This window comes from Haemaphysalis longicornis, unplaced genomic scaffold, assembly GCF_048455015.1.
Source record: "Haemaphysalis longicornis isolate Haplotype H1 unplaced genomic scaffold, Haemaphysalis longicornis Haplotype H1 scaffold_9, whole genome shotgun sequence".
Classification (NCBI taxonomy): domain Eukaryota; kingdom Metazoa; phylum Arthropoda; class Arachnida; order Ixodida; family Ixodidae; genus Haemaphysalis; species Haemaphysalis longicornis.
Genome location: NW_027526460.1, coordinates 124370225 through 124381421, shown reverse-complemented (window position 1 = coordinate 124381421; position 11197 = coordinate 124370225). Strand labels below are relative to the sequence as shown.

Here is an 11197-nt window from a genome sequence, read left to right as displayed (position 1 = left end):
AAAACGGGGGCAACTCTCTTCTCAACGTTTTCTCGAGGCAATCTATGCCTGACATGCACTTTCTGATGCACGCGGACGACAGTATGGACTACACACTCATACCTGACTCGGCAAATCGCGTGCCTCCAACAAGCCTTGTCTGATACGCAGAAATGGTGTGAATGTGCTGGACTAACACTTTCCGTCGAAAAGACAGCTATTCTGCCTGTGGCCAGTGCTTGGGGCCGTCGCCGACTGTAGGTGTCTCCAATCGCATTACAACTCTGCGGCCGACCTGTACGCGCTACCACCTTCACTTCGCGTGCTGGGATTAGAAATTTATGCGTCTGGGTCAGCGTCTATGTGGCTACGTCCCGCTCGCCAAAAAGCGGCGCAGATGCTCCACCTCATCCGATGCATCTCACAGAAGTCTGGTGGCTCCTGTTCCAAAATGGCCTGTCTATTGGAGCGGTCTGTACTCCAGCCTCGACTTGTTTACCAGGCCCAATTCCAACACCTGAACCAGGCGGAGTGGGCTCGACTTGAGGCAATTAACCGAGCCGCAATGCGTGCAAATTACCTGCCTCCCTAGGGTAACACCGATCCCTGCTCTTCAGGCTGAAACTCAAGTTCACCCCTTGGGTGAACTTGTCCGTCAGCGTCGGTCCGCCCGGATGCATAAACTCACCTTTGTTGCTGAGGCAGCGTCGTTAGGAAACTACATGGTTCGTTCACTACCCACATCTCTAGCCTTCGTCGTTACCAGGCCACCTTGGCTATACTACCAGGTGACCGACAACAGGCCACTAACATGACTGCACAATCGATCCAACGGACATTCTGACACGCTTTTCACGGTCGCACAAGAACAAGAACTGGCAGCTGAGTCTCAACCCCAGGTGGTGCAGGCATTTTGGACGCTAGGGCCAAGGACGACGTGGTGACCACAACACTACAATGTCCTTCCCACCCAGAGGCCTGTCAAACGTGCTTCTACGAAGCACGGCGCACCTTGTCGTCTATGCTGGCCGAGCTTACGGCCATCCGGGACGGCTTGCAAGCACTAACTCCTGCTTTTCATTAAGCCCCTGGAGGTACTACTTACAAATTTATACAGACTCCACGGGTGCCATACGTAATTTACGTAGAGTAAATAACAACTCATCTATCTCGAGGGACGTTCATGACATACTGGATACGTACCCCTGCCCTCTGCGGCTCTCGTGGGTTCGGCGAAATACGCTCCCCGCTCACACTGCGGCGGATGATGGCTGCCACACTGCATTTGTTGCACGACCATTGCCTTTACTACACCCCAGGACAGTTTCTCCAAAGAAAAGAAGATCTTCGCGCCACACGAGCTCCAATTCCACCGTGTGAAGCGGACTTCCCTAGCAGACTCGCTCACTGGGAGGAGGACTTGCTGCGAAGACTTCGTGTTGGTGTAGCCCTCTCTCCCGCTGTTACCCGGAAGTGGCCACCACGCTACCACGCCCCGTTCACACAGAACTGCCCCTTTTTCACGGCTCCTGCCGAAGATGCGGACACAGAGTATTTGCTGTGGACGTGCCCTTCATTGGAAGCGGCCAGAACACGACACCTTCGAGGCATGGGCCTCCAGCCTGGCAGACCACCTGACCTTCATCGGTGGATATGGGGACCCCACCTCCGCTCCCTCCTTGCGTTTCTTAGTGAAACGGGAGTTAATCTATACTTGGGACATAGTATTTACGTCAACGGGCATACTATCACAATAAAAAAAGAGGCAATTATACGAGAACTGGTCCCTAACACGACTCTATCATTACACCATATTTCCTTTATTTGATTAGCAGCTTCAAAGTTAAGGTGTAAACGCCAAAAAGTTCCCACCTGCTGCACTTCTCTAGGAAAGAACTGGACCACCCCATGTTGACCTGCCGGAATAGAACTGTAGTCTTCCCCAGTTTCATCACGTGATTCCGAAGCCATGGTCACTGCAGTTTCCCGGCGATAAGAAAACTAAATACGCCACTTAGTAGGCTAACCACACCATTCTACCCCTTCCCTTTACGCTCACAAAAAAAAATGTTTTACCAACCACACGATTCTCTAACCAGTGTGTAATGTGTGTGTAGCTCGCTGTAGCGTGTCACGGTTGTCCGACCGAAGACGACGACGAGGCGCTTGAGCACGCCAGCCGTGCGCGTGCAGTTTGCGGTTCATATTCGGTAGTGGCGATTTATTAAGAAGGCCGGGAAGAGAAAAGAACTTGGTTTATTGTTGAACTCAACGAGGAGTTCACCCTCATACAACCCAGTCCAGGGAAGGGAAATAGGGTTCAAAGGATAGGAAGACAGAAAGATATGGAAGAAGGAGGTGAGTGGGGTACAGTCTATGTAGTGTTCGTCTCGTTAACGGCTCGACGGCTACGATCGATGCACAAGTCATGCACGCCATGGCCTCCGATGGAATTCTTTCCACCGCTGATTTCAGAAAAAAAATCACGCCATATCCACGGAATGAATGATGATAAGTGGGGCGAAGCTCGAGAGGGGGAGATCATCGGTAACCGTAACTCTCCCGTGAAAGTTCGCCCATTACATCATTAAGAAAGACGTAAGACTGTGTGCGTACATTGTACAAATCAACTTTTATTTTCGGAGTCAATGCTCCCAGGCCCAGACCTGGTGAAAGACCCCGCGCCATCGAGGACTACCCCGCACCTCCACCACAATTTGTCACGTAGGATGGGACACAACGGCAAAGAAAGAACTTTTATTTAGGGTGAACTTGTGCCCGAACAAGACTAGAGGAAACGAGCAGAGGTCCTTGCGTCTCGTTCGATCGCCGAGAACGACTGCCTGCGTTCGTGGCGTGATCTCTTGCGTGATCTCCCCCTCTCAGTGCACGTGCGCTCGCGCCTCCGTTGGCGAACACAGACAAGCTCGCGCTCCCGGTGCCGAGTTTGCGCTTCCGGTTGCAGCCGGTTCTTGCGCGTGCAACGCGGCCCACTTTGCGACATCTCCGAAAGCATGCGGCGGTCACGTACCACGAGACACAAGGGATGGACAGACCCATGGCTTTAGGAGCTTCGCCCCTAAAATCTCCACGCGCACGGCTCGCGTGCTTCAGCGACTTCGTCGTCCTCTTCGGTTGGAGCACCGTTACACATGCCAGCATGCTACATATATTTTATGCAGCTTCACAGGTCATCCACCCCAAAGAGTGGAATAGCTTCTCATTATTTATTTGCTATGCAAGTGTGAGAGCGCACACTAGCCGACTTAGCCATGGCGAATCACCGCTGCGCACGCGTCGTTATCGTTTAACGCATTATCATCACCATCATCACGCCCACGTGCAGCTCCTCGCGCTGCTGTTCTAATTGGTTCCGTCCAATAGTTGAACGCCACCGTCCTCCTCACTGAGGGACGACAGCCGCAGTGCTCCGTCGACGTTCGTGGAGCGCATTCTCTTTAGAGAGGCCTCCCCTCTCAGTTGGTGACCGCAACAGCGTCATGCCAGTCTTCCCCGGGTGACCCAGGGACCCCGCTTTGAAGGCTGCGGTCGATCGGGAGGCGCCACCCGCTTCCCAAGGTACGAGTGCGTGGCAGGATAGGATAATACCTTGGGTGAATCGCAGTCACGTCCAACGGCGCCATCTTCTTGTTCCAGCGATGATTCCCGCGTCCACACTGACGTCGCGGCGGACAGGTGCAGCGGCCGAGGTCAGCGTGCTGGAGCAGTTGAATCTCAAGCCCACGCGTCCAGTGGCTGACTGCAAAGCACGCCCAAGCAAGACCGGAGCCAGGCTGCTCGAAGATTCGTCGGCACCGCAGGTAGGACGTTTGCAACGTTACTTGGAAGCACGATAGCGCACGTGGCGATCACAAGGGCGCCCAGACGCACGGAGAAAAAGGGGCCCAGCGAAAGCCGAAAAGGCAGCGAAACCCTCAGGAAGTTCGCGCGCGCTACGTTGATATACAGTATATCGGATAATTATGGCGCTACATACCGAGCAGGCAGCGCTCGCTGCCTCTGCGTTTGGTTGTAGTTGCACGCGGTGCAATAGTTACCTATTGCCCTGCGTCGCCTCCCAGATTAGAGGCATGGAACGTGCATCCTGCTTTGAAAAGGTTAGCTTCAACGCGTCTTCTGTTAAACGCCACTCGCTTCACCTTCGTTTTCTGCTGCGAGTAGACAAAAAAGGGAGGCGTTTCGTTGGATTGGAACAGCAAAGGAGCTTTGCAATGTTTGGCTTGAATGTGCCGCAACTGGATGTGACCGGTGTTCGTTCGCCTGTGCCTTCCCCTCCTGCTCGTCGCTTCAGGGGTAGTTGCTAACTGTTTTCTAGAGCTAGTCCGTAGAAAAAGACTATGAATTCGATCGCGAGAAAGTTTCGCCGAGTATAATTCGAACTACACGCTACCGCCCCGGCCGCTTGGTGCCTGGTACACGTTTCGAAGAAGTATGCTTTGCAGACTACGTCCATGTCTACTCGAGTGCTGTGATGTGCGGTTTACTGGCAGGTGACAATTTCTCATATCAAATGTGCACAACCAGTCGCTGCCAGTGGCGATAGGAGGAGGAGAAGGACGAAGCCCGAGTGCGGCCATTTGCTCAAAAGTAGTGGCCAGATTGATTGCTACCCCTGTCTTCTTCAGTTATAATGATTAACAGGCTATGGAGAGACGAATCTCTTAATGCCCTCTTCAGAGAAAAAAAATCCCGGCCGTCTCCACTAACGTGACATCTGGGGAGGGGCGAAGCATGCAGTGTATTCGTGGCTTTTTTTTTGCAAACGGAGATGAAAGCGGTCGTGGGTAGAGATATACAGCTTTGCTGTAGATGTATCTGGTCTTTGAAGCACGAAGCTCTCTAGCGCGAGGCGCGAATGAGTTTCCTGATGTTTTAGTGTCGTGACTACAGGAGACGCCGACAGCCCAAGCCTTTAAGAGCTTTTTCCCTAAAATTCATCCCCGAACCCTTGCTAGAGTGGCATGTTCAGTGTAAAGCTGCAGCAGGATCCATGGACAAATTATGTTGCATATCCTTGTCATCGCGAACAGAAAACGAACTGCAGAGAACTGAACTTAGCGAGGCGGAAGGCTGCATTATGTCCGTCACTATAAAACCACCACATCGCCGTCATCACGCTTAATTAAGACCGGTGGATTCAAAACATTTTTTTGTAAATGAAGTGTAGCGCACCAGTCATGAAATTATCGAGCGTACGACACTTTTATGCTTTTATCTCGTGTACTGTAATTATGAAATGCCTTCTGTCAAATGAAGACCTGTACGAAGTAGAACAGACTGCGTAAAAACGAATAAAAATAACTTCATGAACATTTCAGGCATACGTACCGCAGTCATTTCACAAGATCCGCTTCGCCGAAAGGTCAGAGAAATACTCACGTCCCAAGGATTTCAAGACAAAGAATCTCGAACATGGTGCAAATAAAAGAGAAAAAAGGTTTCTAAAACGAGTTCTAATGCTTTTTGCATAGTTCAGACCTGATTTACAAACTGTTCACAGCTAGGATCCAGCAGATCGTCTCCGGAGACAGACTGTGCCCCGCATAGCGTATAAACCGTCAATTTTCGAAGTATGGGAAAAATTCATAAAATATTTTGATGAAGGATAGCTCTTATCGCCTTTGAATAAATGTCTTCCAAGCAATGCATTTTCAATTTTCAACCTACCCTGTCAAGCAATACTTAACTAAGGCTATAGAGTTTCAGAACCTGACAACACCGCCATGCAACCTTAGAATTACGTTTGCAACTTGCAGACGGAGTGCCCCAACGGCACATGCACCGTCTCGTTCGTCGACTGCGGGAAAAGGCAGGGGCTGGGGGCTGGATCCCTGCGTAAGCCGACCGTGCACGCTGGCCTTGTTTACCGGACTGCCGTCTTCGTGGTTGTCCGGGGAGTGATTTCTATAGCCGACGTGCAGCCCTGCTTCAGATCTGTCATCCAGCTGGACACGACAGCAACCTGCAAGCCGTCGCCGGTCGTCCGCCTGGAGCGCAGGACACCACTTGCCTACCCGCCCTGTCGGAAAACGACAAAGGTATACAGCAATGGCCGCCTGGTCCCTGCTTTGTTTTAGTGAAACCGTTCGCCTTCAGTTGTGTTCGTGCTTTCAGCTTTTCTGGACACTGCCTTATAACACCCGCAAATGTGCGCCTCACAATCATTAAACTGAGGAATTAATGGCCTTTGAGAATCAATAACGATTACTTAAATGCATCAACCCAGGAGCCACTGGGGCTAGCTCTGGGTCTTCATTAGGGTCAGGCTGATATAAAGCACCACTTTACGAAGTTGGAACCGAAGTTCATGATTCAGTTCCAAATCCTTAAAGAGGTGTTTCCAAACTCCTAAAGCGTAAAAGTAACTGCGGGGCAACTAACCAGATCTGGTTAGCTGCGCCTTAGTCACCCTTATGCAATTAGAGCGTAGTTCAAAATTTTTTTTAGCAGTCATAAGCCAAATCGTTCATACATTTCCGTGCAGTTCGGGAATGGTCGCATTATATGCGATAAACCACTTCCGCATCTGATCACCTTGGATTCAATAACAAAATACTAAAAAATGTTTCTCAAGGCATCCATCGTATCTTATCAGCTCTTTTCACCCAATGCTTGTCATCTGGTTTAATCCCCGAAGACTGGCGAATTGCTGAAGTAATACCGATCTTTAAATCTGGCGATCGCTCATCCCCACTTAATTATAGACCAATATCGTTAACAAGCACCATTTGCAAACTTCTCGAACACGTCATTCACTCGCAGGTAATTAACTACCTAGAAGAGCATAACATCATTTTCAAGTACCAGCACGGTTTTCGAAAGGGCTACTCGTGCGACACTCAACTTGCCGGGTTTATTCACGATTTACATTCTTCCATTGACGCTGGCATACAAACACGCAATTTTTCTCGATTTTTCCAAAGCCTTTGACCGGGTCCCTCATCACAGGTTGCTAATCAAATTAACACAGCTTAACATTCACCCGCTTGTACTCGCATGGATTAAAGATTTCCTTTCAAGAAGACTTCAGTTCACATCCGTTAATAACAGTTTCTCCTCTTTTGCGGAAGTGTACTCAGGTGTTCTTCAGGGCAGCGTGCTGGGCCCCCTGCTTTTTTTAATTTTCATTAATGATTTGCCTAACACGGTTTCATCCCAAATCAGGCTTTTCGCGGACGATTGCGTGATTTATCGCAAAATTTTGTGCAAAGAAGATGAGCAGGCCCTCCAGGCTGACCTAGATGGTATAAGCTCTTGGTGCTCTGAATGGTTAATGTGCCTTAATAATTCTAAAACAAAGCTTATGTCCTTCACTAAACGCGCATCTCGCATTTCAACCTCGTACTCTTTAAATAATACTCCAGTTGAACTTACTAGTAATTACAAGTACCTTGGTGTTTACCTTAGTTCGGACTTATCCTGGAATCATCACATTGACGTCATACTTGCATCGACTAACCGCTCACTAGGTCTTTTAAAACATAACTTGAAGCATGCCCCATCGCACCTACGTAAACTCGCTTACATCACACTTATACGGCCTAAAATAGAATATGCATCAGCAATTTGGGACCCTTACCAAGCTTACATAATCAACAACATCGAATCACTTCAAAACCGCGCAGTTCGCTTCATCTTTTCAGACTACTCCCGTCATTCCAGTGTCACTGAGTTGAAAATTCGTGCAGAACTGCTCGACTTGTCCCAACGACGCACAGCTGCAAGGTTATCACTTTTTCACAAACTTTATCACCACCCATTGCTTCATAACGATTTCTTTTCTTCACCAGCTTCCATTCTTCCGAGACACGACCATCCTTTCAAAGTGAAGCGTTTACTATGTCGTACATTGCACTATTCTCGGTCATTCGTTCCGCGTACAATCATTGACTGGAACGCATTGCCATCACACATAGCGACCGTCATTGATGCTGTTAATTTTAATCAACTAACACTCACTGAAGTGGTGAATTGAAAACAAAACTATCGCTTATTTATTGTATAATTTCTGACAGATTGTTCTTTTTCTAAAAAGTTTTGTTTGTTGTTGCTTCTACAGAGTTAATTTTTTACGCGTTATTTCGAGCTAACATTACATATGTCATATTTGTGTTCGCGCATGCGTTGTCCTTTTTATGTTCTATTTTTCCCAGTGTATATATTTTGTTCATATGTTTGTTTCTGCTGCACTGACTACCCCCTATGTAATACCCTCCTGCGTGAGGGCCTTTAGGGGTACTTTGAATAAATAAATAAATAAATAAATATATCAAAGGAAGCTTGTAAATGGGGAGCTTTGGGAGTTCAATTGGTTTCTTGGCATTCGTAACTGGAACGGTTGAGAATTTTAGAAAAATGTGAAAATCCATAGCCAGTCGTTAGTATAACGGGGTTGCTATTAGTTAAGCTACGCGAAAAAGGGTGCCAATCAGTACTTGATTCATGTTGGACTGTGCCGATAAGTGTTTACTGAGGACGAATGACGGAACCCATACCAAGACGAGTGCTATCCAGCTGACTTATTCAAGAAACACAAATGGTTTTATACGTATACAGTTAGGGAAAGAAAAAGATCAAATAAACCATAAAATACATTCGCACATGTTGTTCTGTCAAACCATTTTCGATAAGTTTATTCTCTCCTTATGATGGACCGAGGTCGTTCTTCTTGTGTAAGTGTTCCACCATTCGTCCTCTGTAATCACTGAGCACAGCCAAGCATAAGTGTTCCACCATTCGTCCTCTGTAAACACTGAGCACAGCCAAACATAAGTGTTCCACCATTCCTCCTCTGTAAACACTGAGCACAGCCAAACATAAGTGTTCCACCATTCGTCCTCTGTAAACACTGAGCACAGCCAAACATTAGTGTTTCACCATTCGTCCCCTGTAAACACTGAGCACAGCCAAACATGGAGTTATTTTGTTCACTTCAGTTTTGAACAACCAGCTAGTTAAAATAATTAGAACTGGAATTAGGCTTAGATTCTTATTATTCCGTGTCCGTCTTTTTTTTAGGAAATCAGTACGTTCCCTGTTCCCTTTGAATAGCTGGTGAAGACATTATTTTATTTTACGGAGTATCTAAGAGCTACGTCCAGCAAAATCGAAAATGAAATAAGGTTACGTGTAACGGAACTTTAGCCTTAATTTTAAGGACACAAAAAAATGGCTTTTAAAGGTACGGTGCACAAATTGCAGAGTAGGAATTTTAGTAACAAAAGAACCTATTAACTAAACTTGGGACTGTTTGAGAGACCAGTAATCGGAAAGTATAGAGAAAGAAGGCGGAAAGCAAATTGATATACAGTAGCCGGCCAATTCGGGAAGCGACACGCAGCCACGTGCATCCAGTGTGACCCATTTTGGTGGTACAGCAAAACCTCGTTACAAGAAACAATCAAGTGACCCGGGAAACGTGTCTCTTCCAACCTCTCTTGTAAGCGATGTTGCTCACATAGGAAAACCAACCAAACTGTTCTCATTCAAATGTCTCTTATAACCAAGTCTCTCTAGTAAGAGAGTCTTGTAACGAGGTTTTAGTGTATTTAAAGACAACGTGCTTTTTCTTTGCTCAAACGCACATCAGAGCACAAAGCAAAGTCAAGTCTGTACATCATATTTTTTCAAGTCAAGCTCATTAGAAAATTCTTACTTCCCCGTGCAGATGCACGCCGAACGAAGAGGCCGACGTCCTCTTCGAGCCACCGTACATCTTCAAGTACATCAACAAGAATGGCCACCACCCTTCAGCGAGTCTTTTGCAATGTAGCGAAGAGCCTGCAGATTGAACTAATCGCGAGCCAACGCCAAGCAGGCAGCGACAGCTTGCTCACCGGCACAGTCTTCTTCCGGATTGGACTATTGAATTTTCTCTGAAAAATCAACCTCCGCACAGCCATGTACGATTTTCGCCCTACCGTAGATACCATTCATGGCTGTTACCGTTGTGCACGCTCTTTCGGAGTTCCTATGGTTTATGCAGACTGAGCGCGGGATCTGCGCGGCACTATTTTCTGCTTCTATTTCATTGTGGAATCTGAGGACACATGCTTAGAAACAGTTTACTTTATTTTTTAAGGTGGCCTTTTTACGTCCTATTAATAAAATGCTTGGTGGGGTTCTTGTGTTTTTAGCCCATACAATTTTTCAAAGAATACTCCATGGTATCCCATGCAAGTCAGACAGTGAATTCTAACAACTTCAGATGACACCCACGATTATGTAACTTGGTCGTGGGTGCCACTCCAAATTATTTTCTTGGAGTGTGGTTGGTCAGTCACGCAAAGCACATGTAATGCCACACAAACGCTACAATCCAACAAAAGCACATTCAACCTGTCTTTGTGCAGAATGCTTCAAGGTGAAGCTCACAGTCAGTATACTTTGTTACCAGTTCGTGGACAAACAGAACTTGTGCTTGAATACTGGGATGAACATCTCCGGCTACGCTTGTCACCCTGGACACTTCTGGCAACACCCTTACTGCGGTAACTTACCGAAATATGCCTACACCCGAAGCCCTGGCCATCGTCCATGCCATTACTACACATAGAAATCAGCCTTATCTCACCATCATTAGCGATTCACAGCAAGCCTGCCGCCTTTACCATGCCGGTCTCGCCCCACAGCAAGCCTTACCCATGCTACGCTACCTGCCTCCGGACCTAGAAGTGACCATTGCATGGACTCCTGGTCATGCCGGCCTGGTTGGCAATGAAGCGGCTCATGCCGCAGCCCGCGATATGCACTACCGGGCACTCCCAACTTCAAGGACCAACACGGGGTGCTACCCTCCCGAGTCCCACCACTGAAGACACGCTCCCTCCCCTTGATTCCACCTTCTGTTCCATACTGTTCCACTACAGGCACGCACGAAGAATATACCCCCCGCCCCACCCCTCCCTCCCAACACACCACGCCACCCTTTACCGCCGCCTGCAAACTGAAACTTTCTATAATCACCCCATCCTACACCACATCTCGCCGTCCCTTTTCCCCTACAACTGCCCGCACTGTCACATACCTCTCACCACTTACTACCTTGTTTTCTCTTGTCCTCACCATTCTAACCCCATCCCATCCCCCAACCCTGAGCAGTGGGAGTCCGAGCTGACCAGCTCAGCACCAGAGCGACAGCAAGCCCTGGTGCAACGAGCTCTGGACGCAGCTCAGACTCGAGGCCTCGTGGACTTGG

The 11197-nt window shown here is 48.1% G+C and overlaps 1 protein-coding gene across 1 annotated transcript; it reads left to right on the top strand.

Annotated features, from left to right (window-relative positions):
- The first annotated feature begins 3402 nt into the window (after positions 1-3402).
- LOC144152690 (uncharacterized) lies at positions 3403-10089 on the top strand. The gene is made up of 4 exons (XM_077684083.1): positions 3403-3558; positions 3637-3800; positions 5757-6038; positions 9668-10089. The coding sequence occupies exons 2-4, from the start codon at positions 3639-3641 to the stop codon at positions 9770-9772; spliced, it is 549 nt and encodes a 182-aa protein (XP_077540209.1). The 5' UTR covers positions 3403-3558; positions 3637-3638; the 3' UTR covers positions 9773-10089.
- Positions 10090-11197: the final 1108 nt, after the last annotated feature.

What these genes read in the sequence shown, in the direction of transcription:
- LOC144152690 (XM_077684083.1), top strand. Translation starts at nt 3,639, where the DNA reads ATGATTCCCGCGTCCACACTGACGTCGCGGCGGACAGGTGCAGCGGCC. An exon ending in AAGATTCGTCGGCACCGCAG is followed by an intron (nt 3,801 to 5,756) that starts GTAGGACGTTTG and finishes TGCAACTTGCAG; the next exon opens with ACGGAGTGCCCCAACGGCAC. An exon ending in CCTGTCGGAAAACGACAAAG is followed by an intron (nt 6,039 to 9,667) that starts GTATACAGCAAT and finishes TTCCCCGTGCAG; the next exon opens with ATGCACGCCGAACGAAGAGG.